The 26,867-nt window shown below is 44.1% G+C and overlaps 3 protein-coding genes across 4 annotated transcripts; 2 read left to right on the top strand and 1 right to left on the bottom strand.

Moving 5' to 3' along the window:
• The first annotated feature begins 449 nt into the window (after window positions 1-449).
• C8H6orf62 (chromosome 8 C6orf62 homolog) lies at window positions 450-8,321 on the top strand. The gene is made up of 5 exons (XM_035126420.3): window positions 450-2,604; window positions 3,125-3,301; window positions 5,638-5,763; window positions 6,306-6,440; window positions 7,075-8,321. The coding sequence occupies exons 1-5, from the start codon at window positions 2,476-2,478 to the stop codon at window positions 7,198-7,200; spliced, it is 693 nt and encodes a 230-aa protein (XP_034982311.1). The 5' UTR covers window positions 450-2,475; the 3' UTR covers window positions 7,201-8,321.
• Window positions 8,032-16,630, bottom strand: ACOT13 (acyl-CoA thioesterase 13). Of its 2 annotated transcripts, none has more exons than XM_088676249.1 (4): window positions 16,224-16,630; window positions 13,554-13,738; window positions 13,136-13,297; window positions 8,032-9,590 (listed from the first exon to the last, which is right to left on the bottom strand). In XM_088676249.1, the coding sequence occupies exons 1-3, from the start codon at window positions 16,305-16,307 to the stop codon at window positions 13,144-13,146; spliced, it is 423 nt and encodes a 140-aa protein (XP_088532375.1). In that variant the 5' UTR covers window positions 16,308-16,630; the 3' UTR covers window positions 8,032-9,590; window positions 13,136-13,143. The 2 variants fall into 2 exon arrangements, with proteins under 2 accessions (XP_088532375.1, XP_034982309.1); XM_035126418.3 differs by lacking the exon at window positions 8,032-9,590 and adding an exon at window positions 11,285-11,455 and having other exon boundaries at window positions 16,224-16,515.
• A 7-nt stretch (window positions 16,631-16,637) lies between these two features.
• On the top strand, window positions 16,638-22,872 carry TDP2 (tyrosyl-DNA phosphodiesterase 2). The gene is made up of 7 exons (XM_035126416.3): window positions 16,638-17,011; window positions 17,125-17,210; window positions 19,531-19,704; window positions 20,345-20,436; window positions 20,755-20,873; window positions 21,201-21,371; window positions 22,264-22,872. The coding sequence occupies exons 1-7, from the start codon at window positions 16,799-16,801 to the stop codon at window positions 22,543-22,545; spliced, it is 1,137 nt and encodes a 378-aa protein (XP_034982307.3). The 5' UTR covers window positions 16,638-16,798; the 3' UTR covers window positions 22,546-22,872.
• The last annotated feature ends 3,995 nt before the right edge of the window (window positions 22,873-26,867 follow it).

The raw sequence follows: 26,867 nt of genomic DNA, 5'->3' as shown, positions 1-26,867 counted from the left end.
AAAATCCAGTAAAATGAATCGGACTTCTATTTTCGAGTATCTGCTTGCGGGTGACACTGACACAGGCTAACAGCCCCCACGAGGCCATCAGCCCAACCCTCTGCCGAGCCAGGCTGACCCCTTGATTTTTACATCACGCAGTCCTGTGCACGTTTGTTTACTCGGGGACGAGTCCCATTGTGCCCACTGCGACTTGAAACTTATGTCAAGTGGCTGGGACACGTTGGAACTCTGCAAAGGACCGGGGCATAGACACACTTCGCCCCCACTGGAGACAGCGGGTAGCACTCAACACGCAGGCTGCATTGAGTACCAGATCCCCATCCCACCCCACTTGCCCTGTTCGCTTTTTCCCTCCGCTCCTCACCCCTCTCCCGAAACGGAGATGGTACAGTCCACCCCAGGGCGCCTGCGCAGCGGGTCGCGGGGCGGAGCCTTCCCGTGTGTGTGAGTCAGGCGAGGAGGAGACGCGGCGGTTGCCATTTTGAGGGCTTCTCCGCTCGGGCTGCTGCCGCTTCGCCGCCTTCTGCGCCGCCCGGACCGAGAGACTCGCCCGCGCCATCCTTCGCCTCAGAGGGGACAGGAGCGGGGGCTTCTCTCGCTCTCTTGCCTCTTTTTCGCAGTAGGAGCCTGTAGCGCAGGGACTTTTCCCGGCCCGGCCTCGCTCCGTCGCCGCCTCTTCCTCCTCCTCTCGTCCTTCCTTCCTCCCTCCCGCCGCCTCCGCCGCCACCATTTGCCACCCCCCGGCGGCTCCGGGGCGCCGAGCTTAGGCTATGGGGACCAGGCTGCTGGGACTGAGCAGCGGCAGAGCGGGCGGCCCGGTCACCGTGAACAGCGCAGCGGGGATGGCGGAGCTGGGCGGCTTCTTGGTGGCCTTCTCTTGACATGGCTCCTGCCCGTGCTGCTAGCAGCGCCGCCGCCGCCTCCACTGCTCCACCCGCGCCCGCCGGCTGCGGGTAGCGAGCCAGGCCACGCTACAGTCTCCGGTCCGGTTGGGTGTCTCTTGCCGCCTGAGCCTCCCGCCGCGGGGGTTTCCAAGGAGAGGGAAACAGCTTAATTACTTTTTTTTTTTACGAAGAGGGTGTGCTTTTTTTGTTTTTAAAAAGCACAACAACTAAACAGCCAGTTAAAAAAGGGGGAAGGACGGGTTAATAATCCTTTTTTCTTTAAAAATTTTTTTATTTGTTTCCGGGAAAACGCGTTTTTTCCCCCTTTCAAATTTATTCAAGTTCACTGCGACAAAAGCCTCTTTGCAAACTCTCTTTTTTCCCAATTGAAATTTTTTTGGCGTGGTATTTCCCTTCCTCCCCCTTTTCCCCCGTCCCCCTTTTTTCTCTCCCCCCCCCAAAGAACTCGAGTTGTTGGTTGTTGACCATGAATGCAAGAGTGAATTCCGGGCCGTAGACTTGAGTGGCCCCCGCTGCGCTGAGCACAGGCCCGCCTCTTCCTCTTGAGCAAGGAAGAGAACCACCCCCGCAAGGAGGCCAATCGCATCAGCCATGCCCAGCCCCAATTAAAGCGGCAGAGGGGAGGAGGATTTTTTTTGTCCTGCCCGGGGCTTAGACTGAGGGAAGGAAGGCTAGTGGGGTGGGTTGTAGGCCTCTCCCTCCTAGGGGAGTGCTAGATCGAGAGATCGACTTGGGATTCAAAAGGCCAGATAACTTTCCAAATCTTCCCTCCACCTTTTTATCAATGGCCACCATGATCCCTCTTCTCTCCCACAGCTGCAGCCTCAGGGCGACCATGTGCCTGATGATGAGCAGGATGAAGTTAGAAATGACACTGCTGTTTTCCAAACTCCTTGCTCCTCTGCAAACCAGCACTGTGTTGTCTGTGGTTGATTATTTTGTTGTTGGTAGGGAAACGTCTTACCTCCCAGGACATCCACTCCTGTTCTGCACTCCCTCCTTTGCTTTCTACCAAGTTGAATAATTCTTGAAAAAAGAAAAAGCCAGGCAGCATAGCAATAGCAGAGATCTTGAGAATAATCAGCAGTCATGAATCTGGGCGGGATAGAACACTGTCTTTAATTTCAGTTTTTTGTTTTTTTGGGGGTGGCAGCATCGGGCAAGAAAACCCGCCCAAATGGATTGGGTCCATGCCCATTATTCTTTTTTATTCTACACACAAATTGTGATAAGATTTCCCCCCCATTCTTGCCCACTTATTCCTGTGGTTTAAACTGTGTATATCAGTGTATTTTCTTCAAATTTCTTTGGGCTTTTGATAATACTGCGCAAACGTTTTGTCCAATGATGGTTGGACTAATAGTTACTTTGTTTTATGACCCCTCTAATAAGACAGTCTTGTAAAACATTTGCCTAAGGTGCATTTTTGGGTTACGCCTGTGTTCTATTGATTCAGTGGTATTAGCAGGAATAAAATGACTTGTTTCTGTTGTACTCGAGTCTTATGAAAAAGGGCCCATAGTTTAGTGAAGGTTTCAAAAGGCTTTAGTACCATCTGTATTACAAAATGGGGGACCCAAACTCCCGGAAGAAACAAGCTCTGAACAGACTTCGTGCTCAGCTTAAAAAGAAAAAAGAATCTCTAGCTGACCAGTTTGATTTCAAGATGTATATTGCCTTTGTATTCAAAGACAAGGTAATTTCCTTTTTGGTTGTTTGACTTTTCTATTGAGTGACTCCTTACCTTTGTTAGCACTCTTAAAATTACAACCTGAGAATGAATGTGGAGAGCATGGGGAAAATCTTTTCCACTGTGTTTTCATCATGCCTAGGCTGTAGCTTTGATGTTGAATTTTGAATCATGATCTTCATTCCTTATGCGCTGGGTATCTTAACAAAACCTTGCACAACTTTCAAAATGTGCCATGTGAGAGTTAATACTGCATTATGGGCTATGGTTGCACACAAATCTGGGGAATACATAAAACTGAATTTTGGAGACTCAGCACTTTGAATTTTAATGGGAGGTGCATTTTTGCTTAAGCATGTGCTTCAGCATCCATTTATCTCTAAATTTAGGTTTGCAATAAGTTTTGGGTGTTGCCCAGTTCTTAGGTTTGCAGTAAGTTTGTTTTTCTTAAGTTTTAAAAGCATTGTAATGACAGACTGCTTAGAAATGATTGAAATGCAACATGTTCTTTGTTTTCCCTGATTAGAGGAAAAAGTCAGCGCTCTTTGAAGTGTCTGAAGTCATACCAGTCATGACCAATAATTATGAAGAAAATATCCTGAAAGGTGTGCGGGATTCCAGCTATTCCTTGGAAAGTTCCATAGAGCTTCTACAAAAGGATGTGGTTCAGCTGCATGCACCCCGCTATCAGTCTATGCGCAGGGTAAAATATTTAATGTTCTGTCATTTGTTTCAGAGGTCAACATTTTAAAAGGCTATTCATGCTGCTAGTTGTATTTCTATATCAAAGATCTAGATATAATTAGCAGGATTAAAAGGACTACTTTAGATGTACCCAATGACTTACATGTCTTAGTGGGATTCCCCCCCCCCCCTGAACAGACTATACCCCAAACTGCTGATGGAACTTTTGCAGCATAGAGGCGGTTGAAGTGGGGGTATGTACAGTAGTTTGAAGTTCAGTGTGTCACTGCTAAAGGGTTTTTTGGATGCTGCCTATCAGGTGGTAAAGCTGTACAGTGGACCCTCGATTTACGTACCGCTCTGGATACGTAACTTTCGGGTTGCGAATGTGGCAAACCCGGAAGTGTATACTACGGTACTCGGTTTTACCACGTGCGCATGCGGAGAAGCACTCTGTGCGCCACAAGCATACACAGAAGTGCTTTACGCACCACGTGTGTGCACAGAAGCTGCGCCTCCAGTTACGGACTTTTCAGGTTAAGTATGGACCCCCAAAATGAATTTAATTCGTATCCGGAGAGTCCCTTGTATTTGAATATTTAGTATGCTTTGTCTAGAAGACACACTGATTTACTTGGGCCTTTCACACCACCCGCCTATTCGCTTGACTGTCATTTAAGTTATTTTAATGTTGTATTCTTAATTGTAACCCACTCTAGGACAGGTGGGTAATATTAATACTACTGCCAAATAATAATAGTTTTGTTACTGTTTTGCTCTATCCATCTTGTATTGTATACATCACTTATTAAGTGGAATATAAGTTTTCATTATCCTGACCCTCAATATTTTAACAAGTTTGTCTCTTGGTAAAAGTATATGTGAGAAAAAGGCAAGGAGAAAAAATTAGAATTGTGGAACTGGAATATTGGCAGAGACATATGAGATGAATGATTGCTTTATATCTCTTGCAGAAATTCAACATAGTGGCTTAAGTTCTATTTTGAGAGAGTAGGGGCTGCTTCTGTCACAATCCAGCAGAGGCTTATCCTAGTGCAGGGGTTCCCAACAAAAATTTCTCGAGGACCCCTCATCGAGCCGCCATTGTGACAAGGACCCCCATTAATTCCTAATCCTAAAATTAAAAAGTGAGAGCCAAATTAAGAGTCTTTTAATATTTTATATTTATACATTTTCTACAGTTACAACAGAGTACTCCATCAGTATACAGTTAGTTTTAATTTTCAGTTCTTAATGAGATGAACCACTTTTTAACCAACGGTCCATTTTTAACTACGCGAACTGTAGCTTCCGCGAAAAACAACGCTTTGTTTACAAACATTACTGTTTTGCAAAGAGGCAGCGTGCGCCAGGGAGGAGGGAGGGGAATGGAGAAGACAGGGTACCTGCGCAGTAGCGCACAAATGAAGCCGACGCACGCAAAGCATCTTGGGGAGGTGAGCGTTAGTAGAATGTGCGCGCTGCCTCTTTGCAAAACAGTAGTGTTTGTAAAGCGCCACCTAACGGCATACAGCAGAACTACTGCCTCTATCTAATTCTAGTTTTGTGCTAGACTCTGCTCATGCAGGAAGCGGCCAAAACAAAAAATCTGTTATCATACGAAATATATTTAATATATTTTTTATTCTAATAGCATCTTGCGGACCCCTCTGGCATAGCTCGCGGACCCCTGGGGGTCCCCGGACCACCTGTTGGGAACCACTGTCCTAGTGGAAGGGGAAGCAACTTTTGCAAAGCCCCTTCCCCCACTGTTCTATAGGGTTTCCTATCCCTCAAACATTTCTTGCAGGGTGAGGACAAGAATTGCATAGGGAAGTGAGAATTGAAGAAAGCTTCCTCCCATTTCTGGCAGGAGTGTCCCATGAATGGGAAGGGAACTCCAGATTCAGTTCCTACCAGTTGAACTGAAACAAAATATACTCTTAAGCTAAATAATCTCTTAAACTAAAAATACAATTATTATAAGCTGTCTTTTTGATTTTGCATATTTTTGATGAAGACAGCAAGACAACATAAAAATGTAAATGTGATAAAAGTGGGTGTATTTGCTGATGGGGATATCATTTTAGTTTGGGCAGTTTTTCAAATCCAGAAAGTTTGTTCCCATAAGAATTAAATTACTAGGACTGGGTTCCGATTTCCATGTTACAAATGTAAAGTTGGCAGATAGGCAGGCTGTGTTGTAGTGCTTAAGAATAAAAGCCTATTATAGATGTATGAAAGGTATACAAACCATTTGAATTACAATTATTTTTGCTTCTCAAACATGATATGTGTGTGTGTCCTCCCACTAGATTGTTGGGACACTATTAATTTTATTCATGTCCTTAACAGGATGTGATTGGCTGTACACAAGAGATGGACTTCATACTTTGGCCTCGGAATGATATTGAGAAGATAGTCTGTCTTCTGTTTTCTAGGTGGAAGGGATCGGATGATGAGCCCTTTAGGCCTGTTCAGGTATGATATAGGTTCCAGGTAGAGTGCTACTAAAATCCAAATAAGCCATTAGCACTTTTAATGAATACCACTTTTTCTTATTGGTGGTTATAGTGAATTGTGGTATGTTTTTGTAACCATTTAAGGTGTTTGTATGATTACAAAGGCAGAATGTTGTCACTGAATGTACCTAAGCAGATGTTTTAAATCTAGTAAGCATTTAGGGTAAGAAGTTACTTACCATAGTTTATTTTGTCTCTGGATTGATAAACTTGCCAGAAGCTTTTACCAATACAGTATGGAGTACTGCATTTGCGATAGTCATCATTTTTGTTTATATAAAGTTAAGCATGGGGTTCTTCAAATGTACTGCCATTAGAAAAGGGGGGGATATACTGATGTAATAATCAAATGTAAACTATATCTCCATTAGCTATAATTTCAAGTTGTTCCTGCGATTTCTCTATTCTGCACTTGGATGCATTGCATACGTGAACCTTGACTTAAGATTGGTTTTCCTTGAACCTCTTTTATTAAAACTTTTGTTACATACCCCCCCCCAGGCCAGGTTTGAATTTCATCATGGTGACTATGAAAAACAGTTTCTGCATGTACTGAGCCGAAAGGACAAGACTGGAATTGTTATCAACAACCCTAACCAGTCAGTGTTTCTCTTCATTGACCGACAGCACTTGCAGGTAGCCATCTCCCAGTGCATACCTGTTTTTCCTTATGCTCTTGTTTGCCTCTTTTCTATTATTTAACAGCTGTCTGCTTGGCTTCACTACAGTCAAGAGGTACAGATACAACCAGTTGCCATGACAGAATGCTAAATGTTCAGCATTCCTTTTCTATGGCATAATGTGCAATATGTTACTAACACTTAAGTTTGTGGGGGTATACTTTATAAGTATTGATTTGCTCTGCTTTGAGTGCAGTGAAGCTATCTGATTGGGTGTGTTTCTATTAGATTTAGGAACTGAGGTGGTGGGGATTTGCCAAGTGTGCATCAGTATCATTTGTCATTCATTGAGACTGCTTCTGCTTGTCCGCTTTTAAAACACAATAAAGATTTGCGTATGTACTTAAGCGAGAAAAGATGGTACAGGTCCCCTGCTGGAGAAGGCAGATTTTAGAAATCTGGCGATCAATTTATATATTCAGCAAGCACCACAAAATTGTTAGTTATGCTTTTATGTTGCACCGCCATTAGTTTATTTTCTGTTGCTTCTGAAAGTATGAGCTGAGGGAATATGTGAAGTTTGTTTTTCCACACAGTGCTGTTTATAAAATATTCTCGTGTCTTGAAATAGTTTATGTATCTCTTTCCAGACTCCAAAAAACAAAGCTACAATCTTCAAGTTATGCAGCATCTGCCTATATCTGCCACAAGAGCAGCTCACCCACTGGGCGGTTGGTACCGTAGAGGATCACCTCCGTCCTTACATGCCAGAATAGGGTACTGGCCAGCAAAATGGGGAAGATCACAGAATGCAGGAGTGCAGTTTTCACTTTTCTCACCATTTATTCTTTCGGAATAGAAGAAAATGGACACATGTTCAGAACACTATCCATCGTGGAACTTGATCATCCTGGATTATTTTCTTTTATCATTTGTATCTCAGAACTTTTAAATTTTTTTTAGATGTTTTCTGCATGGACCTTGTGAAAGAGAATGCTCTGCATATTTCTGCATTGTATGAGCATCCTACCAAAATGTGAAACGGAGGGACTGTTATACACTGAAAGAAATGTATCTGAGAGCACAAAGTGATCATATATGGTGGTGTTCCCATTTGTGCTGGTCATGTCCCCTAATATCAGTATTCATAGGGTGAGAAATGAATGTAATGGTGTGAAAGCCATAAGCTTTGCTGTTAACACGATTGTATCAGATTCATGAATAGGTCTATGGCTTGTTACAGTAGATGGCTAAATGTGGGAAAGAAATCTTTTAAGGGAAAAATGCATCTCATTTGGTGTAGGCATTAATTGCCTCTTTTATTTTGCTTGGCCTTGTTTGAGTTTCCTGGCATTCTCACTTTTGGATCTCTTTCCCCAGTTTGCTGTGTAACTAAATGTAGAGTGTTCTGTTGAGTTGAATACATTTTTACAGACCTGGAGTCTGAAGTAGCCTAAAGCAGCTAAATTTAAGATAGCAGCTGCAGAAACCATGTTGGCAGAGGATTATTATTTTTTCCCTGACAGTTGACTTGTGAACTGTAGGAAATACTGGTTTCCAAAACATTTCTTATGGAAAACCCTCTGAGGTTCTTTTTTGGGGGGAGGGGAGGAATAAAGCAGTTGTGGATTTAATTGTAAAATATTGTTTGGAGTGTCAAAAGTTGGTTTTGACAGAACATATTTTGTTTAAGATTGTGCAATGAACATAAGGAAGACTACTGTATAGCTTTGGCAAAGAAAACTTTGCTTAAAAGGTTGAGTAATTTGACTGAAGTAAATCTGTATAAGCCTACTCCCTTGGGGTTAAACTAGTGCTTATCTGTTTAAAAAAATCTGTATTTAGCTTTTGTTTGGAATTGGAAAAAAATTAAAAATAAACAAATTAGGTGAACAAAGACTGCTAAGTTCATTTATTTTAAAAATGTAAATTCAAAATCAATTGGCAGTGTTCACATGTAACAATGAATTAAATTTCCTGGTTTATTATGGATGAGTGGCAGTACACATTCATATTCCTCCCGTGAGTGGAATACACCAGGAAGCTGTGGCTTTCTGTTACATTAGAACCAACGATTACCTGCTCTTTAACAAGTGATTAACAGGAAGAAAACAAACCATGGCATAAGGGGTAGTTGCTTGTTAGGGACAAGCAAGCTCTGCACTCTGGTTTGGACAGAACAGGAAGCAAAGCTTCCTGGTTTGTTTCCTCTAGCATAATAGCACAAGTGGAATATTGAGCAAGGTCTACCACTATGCTCACAGAAAGCCTGGCTTATAAAACGGACGTTGTATAAATGTAGATTTTCATAAGGTTTCTATAACCAATACATTAAAATTCTATATAAAACATGGCAAATCACTTTTGAAACCCAATTAAAGGGAGAAGTCTTCATTGTTGTTGTTGTTTAATCGTTTAGTCGTGTCCGACTCTTCGTGACCCCATGGACCATAGCACGCCAGGCACTTCTTTCTTCCACTGCCTCCCGCAGTTTGGTCACTCATGTTCGTAGCTTCGAGAACACTGTCCAACCATCTCGTCCTCTGTCGCCCCCTTCTCCTAGTGCCCTCAATCTTTCCCAACATAATAATGCACGAAGGACTACAATTTGGAGGGAGAATGTCACATTTCACCAGGCCAGAGGTGTGCACCTAAAATAGCTTTTGGGAGCCAGGCTGATGTTATGAAGTACCAAAGGGATTTTTTCCCCATTCCCAACCCATTTTAAAGGGGAAAATGTTCTTTTGATAATTAGCAGAGTATATTTCCTTACCCACCAGGTAACCGCACAGCACAAGCTTGAGTTCTAACACTGCACCCTCAGAAATCAACATGGGTGGGGAACCTTTGCCTCTCCAAATGTTGCTGAACTACAACTCTCATAAGCCTTGACTATTGATCAAGCTGGCTGGGACTGATGGAAGACATACTTCAGCAATATGGAGGGCCGAAAGTTCCCCAACGCCCCTCTAAACAGTCAAAGGGCAGGGCCACAGTAAGCAGCACAGCACATGCTTGGCATCCAAAAGATCCCAGGATCAGTCCACAAAATCTCCAGGAAGGTCTATGTAGGATTCCAGTTTGGAAAGCTGAAGAGTCGCAGCTAGTCAGGGTTAACAACGCTGAGCTAGATGGTCTGACTTTGTATATATCTCCCTAAAGAATCCTGCAAGACGAATCGCAACACCAAGATCAATATGCAGCAATATAGGTTCTGCCATCAACAAACCACAGTGATCAAAACAGCTAAATTTTGTGAGCCAGCAATGAGAGCTGCTCCTGTCTATTAATACAAATGTCAGCCACGTAACCACACTTCTGAAAGTAGCAGGCATTTTCTATCTGTACTATCACCACCCATTCATTACAGCCACAGCCATTCCCCGTTGCTAACTATTTTATTGGCTTCCCTACAGTTTTGCTCTCCCTGCCCCTCCCCACTTTTATTCCCTTGCTCAGATCGGGGATCTTTGAAAGCGGGGAAGGATGAGATAAGTGCCAAGCTCAAAGCTGCAAGGAATTGAAATGCAATTTAACTCCGGCAGTCCAAATTCTGGAAAGCTTTTAAGAGGAATGAGAACTCTCCGGTGAGAAGGAGCTATTTCACCCCCTGCCACTCCTATCACAGGACATTAGAAGCACTTTACAGAATCTGGGCCAGATTGTTCCAAAACAAGATTAGCAGGCATGCTGCTAGAGTAATTCAAGCTCTGCTGCTGTCACCTTCACCACCCCGACCCTCCAGTTTTGCATCAGTTCTCTTAATGTTGTTGCTGGTCTTAGGAAGCAAATAGGACTGGCAAGGAATCCGTGCTCTATAGGCGCACAATGATGGTGGTTGTAATAGACTGCAGCCACTTGGTTGATGGACTGCCTTATGAATCTTTGTGCCACCAGGAAAGGCGACCATTAGACTCTTGGGGATTTCAAATTACTGTTTTCCCACCAAGCTAACAATCTGCTCCTGACCCAGTTTTAACACCAAAAGCAACGGTGTCTTGTAGCACCTTAAACACTACTAGATTAGTTATTACATAACCTTTTTTTTGGACTCCAGCCCACTTCAAGCAGATGCATGTATTACTGTATACACAGTTGGCAGGTAGAATGTGGGCATAGTCAAGATGGAGGAAGTTAACCTGAATCATTACTTGTTGGGGGGGGGCACTTAAATTCACACAAATTTGGGCATGTAGCACTAAATCACAATTTAATGTTAGGCCAATAAATGTGCAATGAATGATCATTTACAATAGCAGTATTGGGTGATAATTGTTCTGGTTCTGCTGTGCTAATTCAGCAACTATAGTTGGAGAACTTCCCAACTTCCTGGCTTGTCATTCAGTGTGAACCAGGAGTTGTTGGTTTTTTTTTAAATAGTCAACTGCAAAACAAGGCAGGGCCAAACCACCAGTAATGAAGCTAGCTTGTTTAAACCAGAGTTTGTCGTTAAGAATTCATAGTTCATACTTAAATATAAGCAAAATGGAACCATGGGTTATTCCTTATTCCAGACCCAAAGAAGGATGCATAGAGGGGGCAAACAGAAGCCCGAGGCTTTGCTCACAGAGGCTTATGCAAGAATACTAACTCATTGGTTAGTGTTTTTTCCAAGCTGGCCCGTTGTGAATAAATTTGAACTTTGTATAGAAATGTCACATAGTAGATCCAATGAATATAAGGTAAATTTTGGATGGCACATGAGTTGGGTGCATTATACCCACAAACCAAATTTCTCTTCTATGCTCTATCCTGATTGTAATTATTAGTAAACCCTCTCCATTTACATAATTGTCCCAAAAACACAAGAGGAAGAACTACTCCATAAAAAAGATTTAACATTAATAAAAGACCACAAAATCCAAATTAGATAAACCTTATTGGACAAGGTGAACATTGGCTCTCATTATAAACATCTGTAATGATACAATCAGTCTGGCCTCCCTTTGACTAGTTCCATAATGAAGGTACCATTGCTTGATCGAGGTCTGCATACTTCCACTTCCACCTCAGGTGGTCTCCAGAGCAATCCTAATAGACATAAGGGCCCATAGATTACAGCTGCGACATACATAAAAATAAGAATATAAAGGCATTCTGTGATATGCCCCGAAAGTAAGTTTTCAGAACCAGAAAACACCCACAACTTTTTTAGTTGTGAGAGCCCCTTTGTAGGCCAATAGTGCAATCCTACGTATATCCACTTAAAAGCAAGTTCCACTAAGTTCAATGGGGCCAAATCCTAGGTAAATGAGTATAGGACTGTAAAGGAAAGGTAAAAAGGTAAAGGACCCCGGGATGGTTAAGTCCAGTCAAAGGCAATTATGGGGTTGTGGCGCTCATCTCACTTTCAGGCCGAGGGAGCCGGTGTTTGTCAACAGGCAGTTTTCAGGGTCATGTGGCCAGCATGACTAAACTGCTACTGGCGCAACGGAACACTGACGGAAACCAGAGTGCACAGAAACGCCGTTTACCTTCCCGCTGTTGCGGTACCTATTTATCTACTTGCACTGGCATGCTTTTGAACTGCTAGGTTGGCAGGAGCTGGGACAGAGCAACGGGAGCTCACTCCGTCGTGGGGATTTGAACTGCTGACCTTCTGATCAGCAAGCCCAAGAGGCCCGGTGGTTTAGACCACAGCACCACCTGCACCGCTATATCCTAAATCAACTGGGGGGGGGGGAATACACACAAGCAAAGTTTATAAAACCAAGTTTATTGAAAACTGTTGAGTTGTCACCATACTGAACTTCCTTTTTAACACAGGGTTCATGCTTTAGATTCATTATTTTGGAAGGAAAAGTACCCTTTTAAGATGAATTCACTTTATTCATTGTTCAATAATACCTACAAATTAACAGAGGAAGAAGTAGTTTATGCTTAGTTTGGCAGTCATTCACCACTGGATTCAAAGTACGCACTGGTCAGTCCAAACACTTTGGCTGAAAGGAGCAACATGGAAGTCATCTGCAAACATTCTCAGCTGGACATATAGCCACCCATCTGCAAAGAGGAGGACTCCTTCAATTTGCAGAAGGGACTGAGATTTCACAGAGACTTCTTGCTGGAGTAACCATGTGTGTACATGTGCACACAAGAGGCAATTTTCACCAATTCCTCCTGGAGGCTTCCTCAGCCATCGAAAGCAGACCCCCCCCCCATCACCGCTCCTCCTTTCAGTGAAAAACATCCTGGAGGCAGAGGCCTACCCCTGGAGATTCTGAACCCATCCCAACCCAAAAGCACCAGCATCAGAACCTCTTCCACAAATGGTCCCCAGGTTTCAGATGCTGGAACACTTCAGTTCAGACAGTTTTATCCATCTTTTCTTTGTATCTTTCTCTTCAGGAATCAAACCAGTATTAATCACAGCAACACATTTTTCTGGCAATGACAAATTGTTGCTATTTAACATTGGTATCCTGCTTCCTGGCACATGAACACACAGCATCCCTTCCAATCCCCAAGAGATGGCTTACAATAAAATACACATGGAATAATAAACATTGTCTGACTTACTTCAATAAAATAATGCTACTCTGTTCTTTAAAGCAGTGTTTCCCAACCTTGGGTCTCCAACTGTATTTGGACTACAACTCCCATCATCCCTAGTTAGCAAGACCAGTGGTCAGGGATGATGGGAATTGTAGTCCGAAAACAGCTGGAGACCCAAGGTTGGGAAACACTGCTTTAAAGAAAGTGACTACTTACTTCTATGATTATCCCAGGTATTTGGTATGCCTCCCTTGGGCTATCAATTTCCCTGTCGCCTTGTTTCTTAAGTCCACGTTGGCAAAGGCCAATGTTCTTCCTTGCTTCAGAATCTCTGCAGTGATCTGGATTTCATCTCCGATATTAGCTGCTGACATGTAGCTTGAATTTGGAAAAGGGGGGGGGAGAGAAAAAGAATCCTTACATTTATAGTTCATCTCTCCTTCAAGGAGCTCAAGCCTGCATATAGGGTCTGCTTCCCTCATTTTATCCTCACAACCACCCCGTGAGGTTCAAAACTTTTCCGAAAACCCACACCACTACATTTAACTAAATACAAGCCACCTAAGTTGCAGAGTCAAGGCCCAATTAAGCGAAAGTCGGCACTGAAATAAATCTCGGATTTCGTCATACATACGTAATATTCATATCCACACTGACTCCAGGGTGTGCTCTTTCAGTGTGCAGCAAAGCAAGTGTTGACACATTATCTACCAGAGTTGCTGTCAATCCTCCATGAAGAGTCCCACCTCGGTTTGTGTGCTCCTCTTCCACTTTCATTTCACAGACAACTTTTCCAGGAGTGGCAGAAAGAACTGTCATCTGGGAGCAGAGTGGGTGAGAGAAGAAAAGTCCCATTCCATTAAGCTTCAGTATTTTTTTTCTAGAGACTACTAAACTGAAATTAAATGCTTGCTTTTTAAAAAAATCTAAAACGCATATGTTGCCTTTGGTCCCCCAAACAGCTAACAGTAGGAGAAAACAAGTGAAACCAGCAACAAAATAAGGTTGAAGTGTGGAGTTATTTCCCTCAGGGTACCAACAATTCAGTGGTGCCCTTTTCAAGCACCACTGTCAACATTGTCCTCCACAATGTTTTACCTCTGTCACCCAATCCAAAGGTCAGCCAACATTCTGGGCCCACTGAACTTGCTCAATCTTCAGCCGCCTACATACCAGAAACCTAAAGCACATGACCTGCCCCAAAGAATCATGGGAACTGCAGTTTACGCCTATGCTTCCCAGCTCCCTTAAACTACAGTGCCCAAGATTCTGTGGGAAGGTCATATGCATTAAATGTGCTTTCAAACCTCTTCCAATTATTTGCTTCGAGTTTCTGTAAGCGTAATGTTACAAAGAGCATTTATTTTTAATTTCCGCAATAAGTAGTTTGATTGGCTGAAACCAGCTGGGGCATTTAGACCTTTAAACCAGTGCAATTTCTATGTACAGTGAGGGGGGGGGGAGTATTTGATCCCCTGCTAACTTTGCCTGTTTGCTGTCTGTTGATGACCACCTTTGCAAAAGATGACTTAGTACTTGGTGGCAAAACCCTTGTTGGCATTTACAGAAGTCAGATGTTTCTTGTAGGTGGCCACCAGCTTTGCACACATCTCAGGAGGTATTTTGTCCCACTCCTCTTTGCAGATCCTCTCCAAGTCAGTAAGATTTTGAGGCTGATGTGTAGCTACTCGAACCTTCAGCTCCCTCCACAGATTTTCGATGGGATGAAGGTCTGGAGACTGGCTAGGCCACTCCAGGACCTTAATGTGCTTCTTCTTGAGCCACTCCTTTGTTGCCTTGGCCGTGTGTTTTGGGTCATTGTCATGCTGTAATACCCATCCTCGGCCCATTTTCAATGCCCTGGCTGGGGGAAGGAGGTGCTCACCCAAGATTTGACGATACATGGTGCCGTCCATCATCCCTTCGATGTGGTGAAGGTGTTCTGTCCCCTTAGCAGAAAAACACCCCCAAAGCATAATATGTCCCCTTCCATGATTGACGGTGGGGATGGTGTTCTTGGGGTCGTAGGCAGCATTCCTCCTCCTCCTCCAAACACGGCGAGTTGAGTTGATGCCAAAGAGCTCAATTTTGATCTCATCTGAACACAACACTTTCACGCAGTTCTCCTCTGGGTCATTCAGATGTGCATTGGCAAACTGCAGATGTGTGTGGGTGCCACACGTGCAAGGAATGAAGAAAATGGAGACAAAGGCAAGGCAAGCAGAGCCCTCAGGAGTAAAGTGTGTCATTCTGCCTCCACTCCTAGGCTCATTTTTATTACAATAAGAGAACGCGTCACATAATTGAAACGCCCCAATCACAATTCATCCAGCTTTCCCCAGCCCCTCCCAGAGGTTCTCACATGGAAGGAAGGTGAGTTGCAGAATTACAAAAGGGCATGCAACAGGAAAGAGCAGCAGTAGAAATTCCTCCACGAGATGAGATCTTGCATGAAGCCCCAGACTGAGGGAGGTTGACAGTTATTTTGTGCTTCTTCCATTTGTGAATTATTGCACCAACTGTTGTCACCTTCTCACCAAGTTGCTTGGCAATAGTTTTGTAGCCCAGTCCAGCCTTGTGCAGGTCTACAATCTTGTCCCTGACATCCTTGGACAGCTCTTTGGTATCTGCTGAATAGATTGCTTCTGTCAACAGATGTCTTTTGTACAGGTACTGTAATGAGCTGGGATTACAGGTAAGACCTCTCCCTTACAGCAGATGCTTCTAATCTCAGCTTGTTACATACAGTGAAGATACCAAGTAGCCTGACATCTGGCTGGTTGATCCCTGATCAAATACTTATTTCACTCATTTTAAAGCACATCAATCTCTGACTTTTGACTTCTGGGGTTTTTCCTGTTGTTATTCTGTCTCTCACAGCTACAATAAACCTACCATTAAAATTATGGACTGGTCATTTCTTTGTCAGAGGGTAAACAGGCAAATTTAGCAGGGGATCAAATACTTTTCCTCCTCACTGTAAATAATCTGGTTAGGACACACCCAAGTCACAAGGCTGCTTTGAACAGAGTGAAGTAAGATCATTGGGAAGCCACCCACCCCCGGAGTATATAAAGGAATGGTAGAGAAAGTAGTTTGCAATCTAAAGCAGTACTGTACTGTATTACTGAGGACCTCTCTCAGGATTCGGAACACTGCAAACCTACGTTTCTCAAGCGCCAATAGGCCCAGAGTGTTCACTCCCTGTACAACTTTGCTGCCCTATTCAAGGTGACCCTGGAAAGTCAATAACACATTACACAGACACGGTATGGAACCTCAGCAAATCCCCTCCTGCTATTACCTTATTCAGCACCCGATCAAATCCGGGAGACTCCAGAAGCATTTTCACCAACCCGCGGAGAGACTGGATGTTAAGGTGACTCATGATTCAAAGTTCCGACCTTCTCTCGAGCAAGGCGCTTATAGCCAGGCTTCTCACTAATGCAGTCAAGTAGTTGGGAGATCTCGGAGTTGCGGGCAGCACGAGGCAATTGCAAAGCTGCAGGATCCGCGGGCATCAAATTGGCCCTTCGGAGCTCAGCGCCGGCTCTGGAGAACTGGAAGAGCGCCTCTTGTCAAGCCCCGCCTCCCTCGCTCGCTCCCAGCGTTCTAACATTTGCTACTCCGCGTTCCATTCGCCAAACGTTCGAATCCCCGCCCGCCCACAGCGCCTACCCTTTCACCTCCGAGCAATTGGGTCGGGCTGTTAAGCGGGCGAGCGCAGAAGCTTCGTGTCTTGCCCGTGCTGCGCCTGCGCGGCATTTGAGCTTCGAGGGGCGTGGATTTGCTGAAGCTGGAAAACCGGTGGTGGTCCTGAAAGGAAACAGGGAGCGCGAGCTTTTAAAAAAAACAACAGCAACAACTCAAAACAGGCAGATGGATGTGGGCAGCGTTGCTCAGGGGGTGGAGCAGGCGACCCCGGAGGAGAGGACGCAGGACTCGGAGCAGCAGCTGCAGCCTTCCAAGGAGGAGGAAGAGAAGGAAGAAGAGAAGCACAGGAAGCTCCTGTGTCTGGAATTTACCTCCATCAGCGGCAGCGATCTAGCCGTTGCTCAGTGCTACCTGGCAGAGAATGACTGGGATATGCAGGTACTGTATATGCCCTCGCTTCTCGTTTTAGCACGTGCTTTATAGATCCCGGCGCCTGATCCTAGCACACAATCACACTCTGCCTTGTGGGCCTTTGTTGTTTGTTTTTGCAGAGAGCGCTGAATTCTTATTTTGAGCCGCCTCTTGAGGAGCAACCTATGGACGCGATGCCAGAGCCTCTCCCGGTGGAGGGGACCCTGTAAGTCTCCTGCGCCTGTAACTCATCCCTCTCAAGAATATTAAAAAATCTATTCCCGCTTGTGTACAGATGCATGGGGGCCATCTTGGTGCAATTGGACGGTGGTGCTGTCAGGGCAGTTGAGTCAGATGGGTTAAGATCCCCTCCCAGCCACGAGTTCACTGGGGTGACCATGGGCTAATCCAGGCATCCCCAAACTTCGCCCCTCCAGATGTTTTGAACTACAATTCCCATCTTCCCCGACAACTGGTCCTGTTAGCTAGGGATCATGGGAGTGGTCCAGGCATCCCCAAACTACGGCCCTCCAGATGTTTTGGCCTACAACTCCAAAACACCTGGAGGGCCGAAGTTTGGGGGTGCCTGGTAGGCTAATCCCTATTCTCTTAGCCTAGCCCACCCCATTCTCTTTGGAAGAGCATAACCTGCCTGCTGTCTTTACAATACCGTGTTTCTCATATTATAAGACATGTCTTATATTTATTTTTTCCTCAAAAAAACACACTATGTCTTATTTTCAAGGGATGTCTTATTTTTTTCCTCCTCCTGCTGCTGCGGCCAGCATTGCTGCTGCGCCTATCACTATGTCTTATTTTCGGGGTATGGCTTATATTCCTTGAATGCTTAAAAATCCTGCTATGGCTTATTTTATGGGTATGTCTTAAAATATGAGAAACAGGGTAGTACTGTATATGCCTCTGTAAGTGGTATAAGCGTTAATATCTCTTGCACTTAGCTTGCCGGGCCCTGCCCAGGGGAATGGTTCATAGTGTAGTCAAGTCTCTAAATAAGGGCTGGCTCCAGCAAGTCTCCTGTTTTTAAGGCCCCCACATTGCCCATAAAGTAGCATTGTTCCAGGTCATTGTGGAAAACTTACATGTTGGTTCCCACTGAGATGTGCCACTTAAATTCCCTCGCATGCCCCAGAGTTCTGCCATACCAAGGGTGCCCTGGGGCACATTAGTGCTGTGTTTACATGGCTGCTGAGCACTTGGGGAAAACGAAAGTGAGTGGGAGAAAGGGACAGGCTGCAGGAGTGGCTGCTGCTGCTAAGGACCTAATCTAGATGGCAATAACCTGTATCTGACCTACCTGGTATCGATTTGTACCTTCATAAATCCGCTCCACTATGTCAAGATGAAAGTAAAGCCATTTTCACAGCTGACCAGCATCTCAGAATACCTTTCTTGAAAATATGAATGAGGAAACAATCCCAAGTATGGGAAGCCAGAGTAATTTACATAATTAAGTGAAGCCGGCATAGAGTATGCCAGATTCAAAGTCCGCTCAGGACTTTGAGCAAGCCTAAGACTGGCAGAAGGGAAATAAGTCTTTAATATAGAGTCTGATTTATGCCACTCTGGCATTCCCTCGGGTTGCCATGTTGCTTGACTGAGCTGAACAAAGTTAGGATCCAGCATATGTGCCCCCTGTCACGTCCTGCCCACCCCTCTGCCCTAGAACACCTATTTTTCAGGGCTGCTGTAAGTTCTGCTGGTTTTGGCTTGTCGTCAGCTGAGCTGGGATGAGACTGTTACACCAGCATATCTCTGACTGAGCTGGGGTTGGTGACATGCCCAACTGAGCTGGGAATCTACTGACTGAACTGGGGACCTGCCACATCCTAACTCTCTCACTCTGGTGGATCTAGGGTTAGGATTGCATCCTTTGCCATTCTTCACCTTTGGTCCAATAATTCACTGCTGTTATTTCTATTGCATGCATTCTCTTGCTGCTGGTCGGTGGTTAAGAGTTATGCATGACATCTTAGTTTTGAGCTGGGTGTTTGTTTATTATTACTGGTTTCATTAGGGCTTGGATAACACAGTTGTATTATACAATGTTTTATTATTTTATGATGGAAGCCAGCTTCAGAGTTTTACTTTTAAAGGTGGCTTATCAATATAATGAAGGGACCCAGGTGGCGCTGTGGTTAAACCACTGAGCCTAGGGCTTGCTGATCAGAAGGTCGGCGGTTCGAATCCCTGTGACGGGGTGAGCTCCCGTTGCTTGGTCCCAGCTCCTGCCAACCTAGCAGTTTGAAAGCACATCAAAATGCAAGTAGATAAATAGGAACCGCTACAGCGGGAAGGTAAACGGCGTTTCCATGTGCTGCTCTGGTTTGCCAGAAGCGGCTTTGTCATGCTGGCCACATGACCTGGAAGCTATACGCCGGCTCCCTCGGCCAATAATGCGAGATGAGCGCGCAACCCCAGAGTCGGTCACGACTGGACCTAATGGTCAGGGGTCCCTTTACCTTTACCTTTATCAATATAATAAGTAACTTGTGTTAATATAAGTAACTTGTGTCTGTGTTTTCTAGCATTGACCTAACTGATGAATCGACCACCGGCAACGTCTCTGCTGCTGTTAAAGAGGCGGGTCTTAGCCCCAAAGAGGATGACGGCACATTTTCTTTAATTACCTGGAATATAGATGGCCTGGATTTAAAAAACCTGCAAGATAGGGCACGAGGAGTTTGCTCCTATCTCGCTTTGTAAGTTATCTGTCACAGCGGTACCTTATTAGAGTGTCAGCTTAATTAAAATCATTGGGATTTATTTCAAAGTAAACAGGATTGGGATACACTTTTTTTAAAAAAAAAATCAGAATATTTCTACTATGCCATTTTTTCTTTTACACTTATCTGAAATGTAGAGCTACCAAGAATATTTAAGACAGCCTTGCCCAGTCTTGTGCCTCTATATATTTTGGACTACATAGCCCATAAGATGCAGCCAGCATGATGGGGTATGTAGGCCAAAGCATCTAGAGGCACCAGGTTGGAGGAGGCTGATTTAAGCATGCCAGCCTAGAAAAATGTAATTGATTTTAACCCCAGTAGGATCTGAACCTACACGGCAACTCATTAAATCTCAAGAGACAAATCTTAGGTTCATTACACTTCCTTGTGTTGCTTGTGCATTTGATTCCATAACTATATTTTTGCACAACCCTATGCATGTTTGCATTGCATTGCAGCCATAAAGTTGTGAAGCAAGGCCAGTTGTTGTTGCTTTTTACAGTAATTAAATAAGTTAAGAAGACCAGTGTAGAACCATTGTATAGTAAACAGCTTATCTATTACAGTATGTTGCTTTATGTTAACCATTACACATTCCCACTTTCTCATTTAGGTACAGTCCAGATGTGGTATTTCTACAGGAGGTTATTCCACCAGTTTTATGCTATCTACAGAAGAGAGCCATCAGTTACACAATTATTCCAGGTAAAATGAAGTTAAAGTAATTGCTATACATTTTTAGTGGGGTAGCTGTGTTAGTCTGCTGCAGCAAGAACAATCAGGATTTCCTCTCCCCCACCCCAAATGCCCCATCAAATTTGCTGTGAAGGGTTGGGGGAACCCTGAAAATAGATAAGGTGGGTAGGGAGAGGGTGTCCAGTTGTACAGGTGATAATCCTTGCACTAAGGATGACTTAGCTGAATACAACCCATACTTTAGTAGTCTGAACAAGGCCACTATCTGAAGGAGACATCATTGTTGTTGCCCTTGTTGCCCTTTCCTTTTTCTGTGTTTCTCTCCAGGTAATACAGACGGTTATTTCACGGCCATAATGTTAAAAAAATCAAGAGTCAGAGTTTTAAAAGAAGAAATAACACCTTTCCCTACCACCTCCATGATGAGAAATTTATTAGCAGTACATGTAAGTGAGTTCTTGCACACCTAGTTCATTGGCAATCTTTTTTATTTGTTCTAAAGTTAACAGTGTTGATGTGTCTTAATAATTTGAAATGGTGGGTATTTTATGTTGTTCAAATATCGAGGGCAACATATGGGAAAATTAACTGTTATCGTAAAAAAAAAAAAGGTCTGGCTGCACTTAGCCCCATGCAGAAAATGTAGTTTTATGCCACACATCTTGTTCTTTCACGAGAAATTGCTGTAAAGAGTGGTGAAATCCTACTGTTTTAGCAGACCGTCGCACGCAGAAAATGTCGCTTTATGCTTTATCTCTCGCTCTTCTTCATAGGCAACCATATCTGGCAATGACCTCTGCCTTATGACTTCGCATCTGGAGAGCACGAAGGGTCATAGTGAAGAACGCTTGAGTCAGTTGAAACGGGTGCTTGCCAAAATGACGGAGGCCCCAGAGTCCACTACTGTGATTTTTGGAGGAGATACAAATCTCAGAGACAAAGAGGTGAACTGGAGCAAAACTCCTTAGTTGTGTTGTTTTTATTTGTAACACCTTTCCCCATCTCCTAAAAATAACAGTTGCTTTTCCCACATACCACTTACATAGGCTTTCCCCACCGCTGGCGATTATTCACAATTCCCCTTTGCCTATATATATATTTAAAAGCAGGTTTTATTAAGGATTTTCAAGAACATGCATACAGAAAAGAAGAAAACAAATCATTCACCAATAATCAGCAGTTGTCTTGCAAAATATTGACAACAATGTAGACCTGACTAGCATTAAGGAGCAATGAATGAACAAAGCATAAAACTACACAAGATATCACAGTTCTCTGGAGTTGCGGCGCTCATCTCGCTTTGTTGGCCGAGGGAGCCGGCGTTTGTCCGCAGACAGCTTCCGGGTCATGTGGCCAGCATGACGAAGCCGCTTCTGGCGAACCAGAGCAGCACACGGAAACGCCGTTTACCTTCCCGCTGTACCTATTTACCTACTCGCACTTTGACGTGCTTTCAAACTGCTAGGTGGACAGGAGCTGGGATCGAACAACGGGAGCTCACTTCGTTGCGGGGATTTGAACTGCCGACCTTCTGATTGGCAGGCCCTAGGCTCTGTGGTTTAGACCACAGCACCACTCGCGTCCCATATTTCCCTTGTACCAAGTGATTAAACAAAGCCAGGTAGCTATTTATTTCAGATAACAGGTTTCCGAATTAGAACAGTGTTGCTAAGGAGCAGTGATGGTGCTTCACAACAAAATTGGTGGCTCTCCCAACGAACTATATAAGAAGTGACAAAATCAATCCATGGCACATTTTTGAAAGCTGATTATTGGTAGTACAGTATATTTATAGAACTGTACACTATTAACGTTTTCTACTTTTCTCCCCATCAGGTTGCTAAGCTTGGTGGTTTGCCTGACAACATTCTGGATGTTTGGGAATTTTTGGGGAAGCCAGAACATTGCCGCTACACGTGGGATACAACCCAAAACACTAACTTAGATGCACGTTACAAGTGCAGATTGCGGTTTGATCGCCTCCTCCTCCGAGCTGCTTCTACTGACGGACAAATTGTTCCTAAGAGTTTGGATTTAATTGGGCTGGAAAAACTGGACTGCGGCAGATTTCCTAGCGATCACTGGGGTCTGCTTTGCAATTTTGATGTGGTACTATAAGGGGAGGAAATGATTTCCACGTGGTGTATGAAAGACACCGTTACATTTACAACCTTTCCTGTTTCCACCCCACATCCTGCTATATTTTAAACCAATTCTGGGATTGGTTCAAATTTATACCCTCCAGTAGTAATACACTAATCCTTGCCCAGTGAAAGGGTGGGGAGAAGACTTTTAAATCTATACTCTTAAATTCCTTCCAATTTATAGGTACTCCAGGATATATTTCCCTTCCAAGTTTCAATTCCTGTGCAAAATAGATAAATGAAAATGCCAGCCATATAATACTATTTCAGTCTTAAATTGAATAAAGAATAATTCAACCCACCTTTTCATAATCTGATATTGAACTTAATAAAGGTAGGCTTGAAGGATTTTTTTTATTTAAACCACTGTTTTCAGGTAGCAGAGTTGGAAAAATAGCCAATTGTTTTAAGGGGAGGGGGGAAGTAACCGACTTTCTATGGGCTGGTAATCTTAGAACAATTGTTACATTGCTGAAGTGTCATATCATTTCCTGTCTGTGAAGAAGGGGAATGTTTTTTCAGGATGAGCAAGGCTTGAGTTAGAGATCGGCATTATGGGTACTCGATGATTCCCATGCACCAGTAGGGTGCCCAAGCCTTGGAGCCTTCTGATGCTGATTCCCATCAAACTTTCCAAATTAGCAGGCAATGAGAGGAGGTATCCCCCCCCTACATGTCTTATTCTCTCTGGGAAGGAGTGTGACTTAGGCCCAAGGAGAGAGAACACTGAATCAGCAGTGGTGAAAAGGACAAGGTGGAGTCCAATGGAAACATACTGGCAAAAATGCTAGGACCAGCACTGATGGTAACAACTCTTAAAAGTCAGCAATCCTAAAATAGATCTGATCATGTAATCAAACCAGGTAACAAAGGAATTGCCTCCTTACCAATGTATTTTCTCCTGGAGGTCTGCAGCCCACAGAACAGAAGGTAGTGATCATTGGTTGTTTTGAAGCCCCAACAGCAAGGTATGATTGCCGATGGATAGGTAATTTGCAGTATTCCCTCTACGCACTTGCAGTTTCCTACCGTAAGTCACTGTGTGCTTGCAAGGAATTCTGAATTCCTGCCACTTTTGCATGTCGAAAATAGTCCTGCTACTATATCTGTAGGCAGGATGTGATGTCTGCAGACTTGCTTATCTCAGCATGAAAGAGAGATGAGTCTCTTTGCAGGGCTGTCATGCAGAAGACTGTTGTCTGTTTGTCCAGGAGGCAGAAGCAGGACCTGGTAAGGAAGCAGATTTCATAGGAACATTGGAAGCTACCTTACACTAAATCAGACCATTGTTCAGTCTAGCTCGATATTATCTACACCAGGTGTGGAGAAGCTTTGGGCCTTCGGATATTGCTGAACTACAACTCCCATAATTTTGTTTTCTGCTGCTCCAGAGAAGCGGACACGGAGCAATGGATTCAAACTTCAAGAAAGAAGATTCCACCTAAACATTAGGAAGAACTTCCTGACAGTAAGAGCTGTTCGACAGTGGAATTTGCTACCAAGGAGTGTGGTGGAGTCTCCTTCTTTGGAGGTCTTTAAGCAGAGGCTTGACAGTCATATGTCAAGAATGCTTTGATGGTGTTTCCTGCTTGGCAGGGGGTTGGACTGGATGGCCCTTGTGGTCTCTTCCAACTCTATGATTCTATGATAATTCCTGGCTATTATTAGCGTTGCTTGCTGGAGCTGATGGGACCTGTAAGTTCTGACTGGCAGTGTTTCTCCAAGGTGTTTAGGATTTGCATGCAAAGCAGATGCTCTGCTACGGTACTGAGCTAGGAGAAACTTCCTAATTATGAGAGCTGTTTGATAGTGGAGCTGGCCATCTCGGGAGGTTGTGGTGGAGCCTCCTTTGATGGGGGTACTTAAACAGGCTGGTCAGAAAAGATCTGGATTATTTTTGGACTACAACGATTGGGTTTCATTGACTAGAAAGGCAGTAATTATCGATGATCAGAACCCTCAAAATTCCTCAGAATTTGAAGCATGGGAAGTCAATAAATTTTATAATTTGGCATAATATTGGGATTAATGGATATGCATTTGTATCATTTGGAATAATTGGTATGATATAATTGGTTGTAAGTGAAAAATTTAATAAAAATTGATTTGAAAATAAATAAATAAACAGGCTGGTCAGCCCTCCATTGAGGACGGTGTAGTTGCAGATTCCTGCCCTGAGCAAAGCACTGGTTCCAACACACCATTCTAGGATTCTATTTATCTGACAGCTAAGCCAGTGGTGTGAACTGCCCGGAGGACTTTGGGCATCAACTAATGTTCTAAATAAATACAGTCTTTATTTTTACTTTTAGCTGTGAGTTCACTGCAGCCAAGGTTCCTTCCACAATACTGCATCTCTGTTCTTTACAGATGGCATAATTCATTCACTTGGTTATTATATTCAGGCAGTGTTGCTGCCAAGATGTTGCATTTCATGGACATGTTTGCAGCTTAAAGCGCAGTGAGGTTGTTCCCACTCTCCACTGTGCTTCAAGTGGCATTTGAGCACTAATGTACCTGCCAGGGATGCCTTTACCTGATGTACACTACCTGTTTGGTTCCCCCACGCCTGCAATCCTTCCCAAACTCTTCCTGAAGCTGTCATCTGTGCAAGCGTGAAGGCTGTCTCAGATGTTAATAATAATAATAATAGCCTGCTGGATCAGGCCAATGGCCCATCTAGTCCTGCATCTTGTTCTCACAGTGGCCACCCAGTGGTTTGAACAGGCAGAACCTCCAAGCACATGAGCAGTTTCTCCTCCTTTGGTATCCATAGAATTGCTGCCTCTTACCATGAAGGCAGAGCACAGCCATGGTGGCAAGTAGCCATTGAATTTGCACCAATGAATTTATTCAATCCTCTTTCAAAGGCATCCAAGTTGGTAGCCGCTGCTGCCCCCCCCCCGCGACTTCCATAGTTCAGACACTAACACACTTCAGCTTAATCGCTGCTTATATCAAATTAGGACATAAGCTTGCTTGAGGGAAAACGCACAAAACAGGAACATTTCTCAATAAACTACAGGATAGATAGGACTTGTGGCCAACATCATGAGTACAGGACTTCAAACACCAGCAGCGGGAGTGCTCTGCTCCAGTGCTTCCTGCTTGACCTTGCATGGTTTGTGGTGATTTTCCTGACTCGAAACGAAATTTCAAAGTTGTGCCAGACTTTTCAGTGTTTTCTCTAAAGTACGCTTTTAAAAAAAAACCACAACACCTTGCTCTTCTGCAGCTGGCCCGATGTCAAGGACTGAAACAACTACCTGATTTTTAGAAGACATCTGAAGGCAGCCCTGCTTAGGGAAGTTCTTAATGTTTGATGTTTTATCATGTTTTTAATATTCTATTGGGAGCAGCTCAGAGTGACTGGGGAAATTATAATTATTATTTTAGCCCCTTCTACGGATGCATGAGAGGTGAGTTGGGTGGAGCTCAAGCATCGCCCCCTTGGGGCCGGGTTGCGATCCAGCCCCAGACCATGGATGGCGGATGCGCTTTAGTGGCTGGGAAGGAGGAAGGGAGACCGAGCGATCGCAGCCGCTGTGTCTGTTTTTTTTGTTTTGCTTTGGACAAAAGCATGAAAAAGACTTGCAGGCATCGATCGCCTATGCTTTGCTAGCTTGGCCTAATAGTACGCACACCCACTTCCAATTTTTATTGCCCTTGGTTACAAAATAATAATAACAATAATAATAATAATAATTAATAATAATAATAATATAATCCAGCTCCTGCTCCGTCCTGCAAATCTTCGGGAAGACACACAACGAGGAGGAGCAGATGGGGCGCACTGAAGGATGCAGCCGTACCCTGCCGAAGCATCAGCTGCTGCCCCTGGCGCCGCCCGATCTCTCTCTCTTTCCGAGCCCCACCCCCTCCTCGCCTCGCCTCGCCTCGCCTCTAACCGCCAGGTAAGAAAATCTGAGTTCCTCGCCCGCTTCCATCGTAGGTCGGTGCTGGCGACTTTGTGTCGCATGCAAAGGGGAAGCCCTCGCAAGCCGTTTCTGCTTTCAGTAAGTGGGGTATGATGGAAAAGGGGTGCGGGGTGGTAGTAGGTCCAGCAATCGCAGGAAGATGCATTTGCTTCGATTTCTCGATTTTGCTCTGGCCCTGGGTTTTTGTCTTGCACACAGCCAGCCTCTGCTCCCAGCAAGGTGAGATCCGCGTAAGGAGCTGGCACTCATCCACCCCCCATTGGGATGGCTTCGCAAATGCATTTTGCAAACGCAAAGGGGAAAGTCAAAAATGCTCTCTCTCTCTCTCTCTCTCTCTCTCTCTCTCTCTCTCTCTCTC

The sequence above is a fragment of the Zootoca vivipara genome, chromosome 8, assembly GCF_965207765.1.
Source record: "Zootoca vivipara chromosome 8, rZooViv2.hap1.1, whole genome shotgun sequence".
Taxonomy (NCBI): Eukaryota; Metazoa; Chordata; class Lepidosauria; order Squamata; family Lacertidae; genus Zootoca; species Zootoca vivipara.
Note: the sequence above shows the minus strand (reverse complement) of the source record. Positions and strands in the feature narration are given on the sequence as shown.

Bases quoted from the DNA above. Each gene is read 5' to 3' on its own strand.
- ACOT13 (XM_088676249.1), bottom strand. From the start codon at position 16,307: ATGAGTCACCTTAACATCCAGTCTCTCCGCGGGTTGGTGAAAATGCTT. The intron at 13,739-16,223 runs GTAATAGCAGGA...CTCTGCTCCCAG, and splicing joins TTGATCGGGTGCTGAATAAG to ATGACAGTTCTTTCTGCCAC. The intron at 13,298-13,553 runs GTATGTATGACG...TCCAAATTCAAG, and splicing joins AGTGTGGATATGAATATTAC to CTACATGTCAGCAGCTAATA.
- C8H6orf62 (XM_035126420.3), top strand. From the start codon at position 2,476: ATGGGGGACCCAAACTCCCGGAAGAAACAAGCTCTGAACAGACTTCGT. The intron at 2,605-3,124 runs GTAATTTCCTTT...TTCCCTGATTAG, and splicing joins CCTTTGTATTCAAAGACAAG to AGGAAAAAGTCAGCGCTCTT. The intron at 6,441-7,074 runs GTAGCCATCTCC...ATCTCTTTCCAG, and splicing joins TTGACCGACAGCACTTGCAG to ACTCCAAAAAACAAAGCTAC.
- TDP2 (XM_035126416.3), top strand. From the start codon at position 16,799: ATGGATGTGGGCAGCGTTGCTCAGGGGGTGGAGCAGGCGACCCCGGAG. The intron at 17,211-19,530 runs GTAAGTCTCCTG...TGTGTTTTCTAG, and splicing joins CTCCCGGTGGAGGGGACCCT to CATTGACCTAACTGATGAAT. The intron at 21,372-22,263 runs GTGAACTGGAGC...TCTCCCCATCAG, and splicing joins CAAATCTCAGAGACAAAGAG to GTTGCTAAGCTTGGTGGTTT.